This window comes from Epinephelus moara, chromosome 22 (genome assembly GCF_006386435.1).
Source record: "Epinephelus moara isolate mb chromosome 22, YSFRI_EMoa_1.0, whole genome shotgun sequence".
Taxonomy (NCBI): domain Eukaryota; kingdom Metazoa; phylum Chordata; class Actinopteri; order Perciformes; family Serranidae; genus Epinephelus; species Epinephelus moara.
In genome coordinates, this window is record NC_065527.1 from 1,618,844 (window position 1) to 1,627,068 (window position 8,225).

At 46.1% G+C, this 8,225-nt stretch overlaps 1 protein-coding gene across 1 annotated transcript in view; it reads right to left on the reverse strand.

Moving 5' to 3' along the window:
* Window positions 1-232: 232 nt before the first annotated feature.
* Window positions 233-8,225, reverse strand: part of LOC126384382 (telomerase reverse transcriptase-like) — a 10,205-nt gene continuing 2,212 nt past the window's right edge. Inside the window, exons 2-12 of the mRNA XM_050035421.1 lie at window positions 6,634-7,918; window positions 5,544-5,733; window positions 5,316-5,469; window positions 5,039-5,206; window positions 4,790-4,951; window positions 4,584-4,685; window positions 4,419-4,504; window positions 4,218-4,334; window positions 4,050-4,121; window positions 1,087-1,275; window positions 233-832 (exon numbers count right to left, since the gene is read on the reverse strand). Coding sequence (XP_049891378.1) covers window positions 583-832; window positions 1,087-1,275; window positions 4,050-4,121; window positions 4,218-4,334; window positions 4,419-4,504; window positions 4,584-4,685; window positions 4,790-4,951; window positions 5,039-5,206; window positions 5,316-5,469; window positions 5,544-5,733; window positions 6,634-7,918 — 2,775 coding nt within the window. The 3' untranslated portion in view covers window positions 233-582. The remainder of the gene's footprint in view (window positions 833-1,086; window positions 1,276-4,049; window positions 4,122-4,217; window positions 4,335-4,418; window positions 4,505-4,583; window positions 4,686-4,789; window positions 4,952-5,038; window positions 5,207-5,315; window positions 5,470-5,543; window positions 5,734-6,633; window positions 7,919-8,225) is intronic.

Here is an 8,225-nt window from a genome sequence, read left to right on the forward strand (position 1 = left end):
CAATTCAGTATCTGACCAAATGTCTCCCCTTCTGTTCCTGAGATATGACGTTACAACATGATGATGTCACAGTCAAGCTGACCTTTGACCTTTTGACCTTCATTATTTTATCCTGTTAGACATTTGTGTGAAGTTTGGTCAGAATTAGTGGATGAATTCCTAAATTATGTCCAGAAACATGTTTTGTGAGGTCACACTGACCTTTGACCTTTAACCACAAAATTCTAATCAGTTTATTCTTCAGTCTAAGTGAACGTTTGTGCCAAATTTGAAGAAATTCCCTCAAAGTGTTCTTGAGATAGTTTTCACAAGGATGGGTTGGATGGACATATGTGGACAGACAAACCGAGACATAGTGCTCCAGTCACAGCTATAGCAGCAGCAGCGACCCACTGTCTGAGACCGGCACACCGTGAGGACGGAAACAGAGGGCTCTGTCGGGACGGAGCACCTGCTGCAGCAAGCCAACACGCCGTCTGCGGTCATTTTGACTTGACCAGCGAACTTCACTACAAGCTGATTGGCTGTTGAAACAGGTGACGTGCTTTAAAACCAGCCGCCAGCCATTTGACCAGCTGAGTGTCAGGTGACACCATCAGCTGGTTTCAGTTTCGTCTCGTCGTGAATCTTTGGTCTAAACTGGCGTTTACAAGACAAACTTCTATTTAATTTCATTCCTGACGCAGGAAGTGTTACTCTCCTGACCTTCAGGTCCAAGAACAGGGCGTGGCACTTGAGTCTGAGGATAGCCATCAGTTTCCTCCTCATCTGCTGTCCAGCTGAGTGGAACGATCCCAGTGTGAGGCTGTAGCGCAGAGACAGACCTGCGTAGCTGCCAGAAATGGGGGAAAAAACAAATATTAAAAGGACTTAACTACAACAACTACAGAGAACTGAATAATGCACATGTGGCTCATCCATGCCTGACTGTCCCCAAGAACATTTATGAGTACAAAGTTCAGCAGAGGGCAGTGGGTCTCACCCAGCTGACAGGAAACCATAAAGACAGCCTAAAGCCTCATCACCAACACAGTGAAGCTACTTTAGACATTGTACCGTCTAACTGCAGCTGACGAGACGCCTCACCTGGAGTAGTCTTTGTAGACGTCCAGAGAGTGTGTGTCCAGCAGCAGCCCACACCAGGGGAAGAGGCAGTGGGGGGGCAGCACACGAATCCCAGGACAAGAGCCAACACTTCCTAACATCTGAAAGTTGACCGCCACCTTCTGCGGGTTCACCACCAGACCGTACTGTGGTACGCCCGCCAGCAGGATCCTGAAAGCACACGCACACGCACACACGCACACATGTGTAATCATCAACTGTGAGATATAAAATTCAATATGTGATGTTGAACCTGAGGCTGAGACCAGACGATGCTGAGGGATTTTTAAAAATATAAATGTTTAATATTTTACTGACAGCGAGTACGAAAGCTCTCATGAGACAATAGATGTCAACAGACGCACCCTCGGTTGAGGACTGGAGTGATGTAATACATGACTTTTTTGTGATGGAAAAACTTATTGATTTATTTTATGATTGGAATAAAAGAAGTTTAATAATTGTCAGACATCCTGGATTAAACATGAATCAATAGCATCTGACTTTAACTGGTCATGAATGATTGAATTAATACACCACTTCCCTCAAAGTTTATGTTGAGCTACTCAACTATTACCTGTACATACACTAACAGTCCACTTTATTAGGTACACCTGTTCAACAGCCAATCAGGTGTCAGCAGCTCATTATCATTTAGTCATGTAGACATGATGAAGACGAGCTGCTGAAGTTCAAACGGAGCATCAGAATGATGAAGAAAGGTGATTGAAGTGACTTTGAACGTGGCATGGTTGTTGGTGCCAGACGGGCTGGTCTGAGTATTTCAGATTCATTTTTTTTCCCATTTTATTTTAATTAATTAATTTGTTTATTTCTTTCTGCCCAACATTTTTTCCCAGTAACAGTTTACTCAAGGGTCTAAATATCCTTTTTAATTTTATTTGCATTTATTACACCACTAATACCCTCTCTGAAAGTTTTATCTTTATTTGATAGCTTTATCAATTTATTTAAAAAAGAAAACAACAGAAAACTTTGTAATTATGATGTGCTGTAAGACTTGCTCCAACTTTGACAAATATTTATTTGTATGGATCTGCTGATACAGATACTACCACCTGTATACCAGCTGATCACAAAGCTCATAAAATCAGATCGTATTAGTCCATACCCATTGAGTACAGCATACCATACCATGATTTAGTCATACCAAAAATTAGAATTTATTTTTTTTAGCCATTTTGAAGCATTTTTCTGTTGTTATAGCGCCACCCAGTTGCCAATTAGAGTTAAATTTCTCCAGTCACCTTGAGGCGTCCTGTTCTACATATCTACCAAGTTTAGTAAAAATCCATATGGCGGTTAGGCCTAGATAAGAAATGAGCTCTCTAGCGCCCCCATTTTGTTTGATGGGGTCAATAATGGAGGGGTCCCCTCAGATTATGTGTGGTCATATGCCTACAAAGTTGCGTGGTGATGGGTGAAACCCTTGAGATGTTATACACCTTTATGTGATGAGCCACGCCCTCCGCAATATTCATTGCCTTATAGAAGCTCAGTTTTAGTAAGTTTTCCAACTTTTGCCAAGAGGGAACTTTAGATATTGGTCCCTAGATTATGTTCACCCAGTTTCATGCAGATCGCTCAAACTTCCTAGGAAGAGATCCATTTGAAGTGTTTTTCAAAAAATTCAAAATGGCGGAAAATCTATATAAGCGGAAGTTATGGGTTCTTGAGGCAAATGTGTTCCTCATGAGGAGAGGCATCTCTGTGCAAAGTTTCATGTCTCTACGACATACGGGGCATGAGATATGCCCATTCAAAGTTTGACATTTCAATCGGTTGCTATAGCGCCCCCCTTTGGCCAATTGATGTAATATTGCTTCATTGGCATCCTCCCATGACCCTCTACCACTGTGCCAAATTTCACATGGATTGACCAAGTCAGTGAGGAGAAACACGTGGAACACACACACACACACACACACACACAGAGGTTTCCTCATTATATAGTAAGATATAGATTTGCTGAAATTAACTGGAGCTACTCACTCCGGAGCTTCAGCACTAAACATGTTTATGCATTACGTGTTATGTTCTTGTTTTCCATCAACAGACACTGTTCACAGATCAGATCTATACGCTTCATGACGAGTCTCAGCACATTAATAACATTCTGCCATCGACAGGTTGTTTATAAGAACAGATCCAACATGTTGCTGATACAAGCTCGGAGCTGCAGACAATAAAGCTCATACAATCATGTTTAATCTTATATTTATTATATTAAATATTTCAAAAATACTTTTTAGAACACTACTTTTATTGGTGTTTTCAGGTCAATGAGAAAATAAAATTTTCCAATATTTTATATATTGATCGAGTCGCAGTCTTTTAGAAAAGGTGATTTTCTCCCCATAGTGAATTCTGTTAATAACTACAATCCAGTCGTCATTTGGAGGGCGGCTTGTCTGTGGCCACTTCTGTGTGATGGCTTTCTCTGTTTTAAATATGAGTCCATTTTACGTCCTTATATCGCTGCACTCTCTGATTGCTGCAGCTTCGTCTTAACCTGTTGATGGCCGACAGCTGCCGGGCTGTGAAGCAGAAGTAATCAGTGTGGCCACATCACTTCTGTTTCAGCCTCCTGACACAGACTCCCAGCATGTTTGAGGAGTGATTTTATGATCTTATTGATCAGCTTTCAGGCTCTTTGTGGCCTTCCTCATGCACAGGGTTTATTATCTGTTCCAGGATCTGAGCTAAAAACTAGAGAGGACGGAGTGTTTGCAGTCCCTGAAGCTCTGAGACGACCAAAGGAAATAAGCTTCCTGACACCAGAGCTCCAGAGTCGCTGCTTGTGGCTGTATTTATTATGAACTTCATTTAGTCCAACAGATGTTTAAACTAAAAGGAAACACGCTGCTGACAGCCCTCGTGTCACATGAACAGCAGCGTGTGTGAAAACCTGACGTGTGTCGTACCTGAGAAAGCTCTGTGCTTCCTGTAAGTCTGGAGTGATCAGCAGGAAGTCGTCCACCAGTCTCATCAAACATCTACAGGACACACAGGGAGGAAAATAACAGAGTGATAAGTAGAGACGAGCTCCAGTGAAGACAGAGCGCCCCCTGCTGCTGCAGGTGTGATATTACCTTTTCTTTTCAGTGATGTCTTTGAACAGGACGTTCTCCATGTGACCGTAGCAGAGACAGCAGAGCAGGCTGGACACCACCGAACCCTGAGGAATCCCTCGGCACTGACGGTACGTTCTGAAACACACAGCCAGAATCTGACTGTAGCTACAACAGGGCAAAATAAGAGTGTGTGGTCTGTTTAATGTTTGTAAGTCTTACTTCTTCCCAAACTGAACGACGCTGCCAGTTAGCATCTGGGTGAAGAACTGCAGCGCTTCTCTGCCGTGAAGATCTGAGGAGAAGTGCTGAAAGAAAGAGACTTTCAGAATAAAAGAAGGAACAAACACTCTCCTCTAAAGAAACATCTGAGGACGTCACTCTCACCTGCTCCACCAGAATGGCGTGATGAACTTTTCCTCTTCTCTGCAGTGACGTCACAAACCCTTTCATGTTGGTGGACCCCATGTTGTCCTCCAGGAAATCTGCCTGTGTTAACGAACATCATCAGAATATACACACACACACGAGCATATACAGCGTGTGTGTGTGTGTGTGTGTGTGTGTGTGTGTGTGTGTGTGTGTGAAAGTACCTGTCGAACAAAGGACTTCTTCAGGCCCTCGTGGGAGTCGGCCCAGATCTTGGCGTAGTGGCGGATGGTGAAGAGTTCGTCCTGGACAGGTGACAGAGCCTGGCCAATCACCTCAATGAGTTTATCATGAGGCAGACTCTCATAGGCTCCACTCACATCCACCTTAAACACACACAAAGACACACAAACAGTGTTTAACAAAAGACTGAAAACTCAGTACAATTAACAGACCCGCAGACAAAAACCAACCTTAACGAAGTAAAGAGGTTGCGGCTTGTCCTTCTGAGCTGGAGCTCGAGAGCGCAGCACCCTGTGGATATCTGTCATGCCCCACACTGTGGAGCCCAGCAGGGACGGAGTGGAGCGCACACAGGCCCGCAGCATGTCCAGCAGGTCCCGCACACGCCCTCTGTAGACCTGCAGGGGAAAGAAAATGCCCCTAAAAAAATTCACGTGTTCACAGCATGTAAAAACACACAACTCATGGATTTTAAGAAAGAACTTTAATGTCGTTATCAAAACGTACCCTTGTTTTGGCGTCTGCTCCTACGACTCGTGTGATTGGCCGCATGCCATCAGTCTTGGGAATGAAGCGAAGGCGGGAGATGACGGTGGTCTTGGGGAGGGACGCCACCTGAGCTGGAGTCAACTCCTCCATCTGCCCCTTGGAGAGGTGACCTCTGAACCACAGAAACGCTTTGTGAGCTTGTGTCTCATGGCTGCAGGAGTGTGAACCAGGTGTGTGTGTTTGTACCTGAAGGCCAAGTCCTGCAGTTTTGCCCACACTTCCTGTCTGTAGAACCGGACGGCGTTCTTCTGGCCGACGCTCTCAGTGACATAGAAACAGGCTCGAACCAGGCTTACGACGTAACCGTCCAGGAGCCAAGCCAGGAACTGACCCAGGATCTGCGTCCGATATGAGAGCTCACTGGGCGGGAACCTGCCTGAGGACGAGAGAGGTTAGCTTAAAACTGAATTCACACCAGATCAGAGATCAGTCTTCCCGTTTATTTGAATGTGGGTAGTGCGTCAAGACCACGGCGGTGAGGCGACCAGAAAAAAACCACACCGGCATTTGTTGAAAAACTGAAACGAAATCAACTTTTGGACAAATGCAAACCAGCTAAACGCCAATGGCCAATCAAATAACCAGCAATCAGACCAGAAGACGCCCCAAGTCCACAGGAACGATGAGTAGAGAGTGCTGGACGGAGCAGTGGGTGACAACACCACCACCAACATTTAAAGGGAAATTTCGGTTTATTTCAACCTGTCTCCTATCGTCCTAAATTTGTTTCAAGTGACTAGTGACATAGAAATAATAGTTAGCATGTTAGCCGTTAGCCTAGATACAGCCGGGGCGCATAGTAGCGTCAGACCTGTTAAAACATAAGTGAACGGGCAACCTTCAAGTGCAAAGTTAGTCCACTAAACAAGCTTTTTTTCCACAAAGACCGCCTCATATCGTTAGGATAAATGTCAGAGAACATATAGAAAACGACATGTAAACGTGTTGTCTTACCTTACCGGTGTGCTGCCATGTTTGTTTACCATTTAGCTCTGCTTTCCAAGGGTCTAGGTACCATGTCTGAAGGGTTACTGTTGGTTCCAAGGTACTGGACTGAAAGGGTTTGATGGACACGGGGCTTTATGCGCTCGGCACATGGTAGACGTTTCAGTTCTGCAGCCTCACCACTAGATGTCACTAAATCCTACACACTGGACCTTTAAGCTAACTTAAATAACTTATCAAAGTCAAATAGTTACTGAGATGATGAGAGTAGCTTTCTGTAGTTGGTCCTCTCCCTCCACTCCCCCGCAAATAGGCCATTTGGGCCACTTACCTGTTTTGCTGATCTTCAGCCAATCACAGTCATTCACCTTCATCTTCCACATCAGCTCAGCCAATGAGAGTCTCTCAAACTTGCCACTGCGCAGGAAGCCCCTGACCCGGGAGAAGAAATGAAGGCGGTTGTGGTCGGAGCCCCACAGCTCCGGAGGGATCACGGCGGTGAGGCACTCCCTGACGAACAGGTAGACCCGGTGAGGTGCACAGTGTCGAGGCAGGAGGGAGCTCAGGTCCTCCTGTTGTGTGTTTCTGTCCTCCACCACCGGGCACATCCTCTGCAGTATCCTGCTGTAGGGACACCTCCTGTGCTGCCGCAGCAGCCAGCTGAACACAGGGACCATGGTAAAAAAGCGCAGCGGGAGTTTCTTTGGTTTCCTCTCCAGCCCGTTTAGATACGCCAGCCCCTCAAAGAAGACTATTCGCACCAGATCTGGTCCTTGCAGCCTTCTGCATCCATCAGGAGTCTTCTTCTTCCTGTTGAGGAGGAAGCTGCGCATGCCTCTTCCTCCATACAGGAACCCCAGTGTGCGGATGAAACACTGTGATGGAGGCAAAGGAGGGAACATCCCTGATCTCCAGCTGGGTCCTCCCTCCAAGGGAAGGGTGGTCGTTTGCGTTTCAGCAGGCTGTTTGGAAACAGTGGCGCCATTTTCCAAAGTCTTCAGAGTCAGTGACGGTTCCACAGACGTGGGCTGTCCCTCCCCCACTGATTCACTGCACACCTGGACTTCCTGTGTGGGTTCATGCTGTCCGACCCGCCTCCTCTTTCCTGGACAAGTCATAACCTCCTCCTCGTCCTTCTCATCAGCTTGTCTCTTTCTTTTCTTCACCCTTCTGTTCCTCTTCTCATTCTCAACCTTGGGTCTCCTTCTCACAGTCACTGCGCCTCGATTCCTCCCAGCCTGAGCACCGTTAAGTGTCCTCGCACGAGACTGGAGACAAAACCCAGCGGGGGCTGTAGTCATGGACACCCTGTCATAGACGGGGGCGCCGCACACCTGGAAAACACATGAAGGAGGGACCGCCACGAACACAGAGCAGCTCTCCAACAGGTAGCGTGTGATATCTGTGCCGAGGCGTATGGTGACTTTCTTCCACAGGTCGCTGCCGTGGATGTAAGCGGCGCTTTGAGTGATATCTCCTTGGAACTTGAAGTGGTCTGCGTCCCGCTCCTCCTGAGCCAGCGACAGAAAACTGTAGCCGTGTGCCAGGATGTTTCTTTTTCTTTTTCTCTTCAGACTGTTGAGAACGAAGGCCAGCAGCTCAGGCAGAGTGCAGATCTGTAGAAATATAAAATACATCAGAATGAAAATGAGCTTTTACAGGAAGTGTCTGTCATTTAGGTTTCATTATTAAATCCTGATATGTTCCAAGTGACACAGTGTTTGTCCTGAGCCTTGTTATTGGTTGTCACTGTTGTGTAGTCTCTATATACAGACTCTACATTCAGTGAATGTAGAGTCTGTAGGCAAACCCCGGAGATCTTGCCTCCGGAAGAAGAGCGGAAGAGCCCTAGTTTCCGGTTGTAGGCTGTTTGTAGTCCGTGTGATATTGACCAATCACGTTTGAGCCGACTGCAGTTGTTGC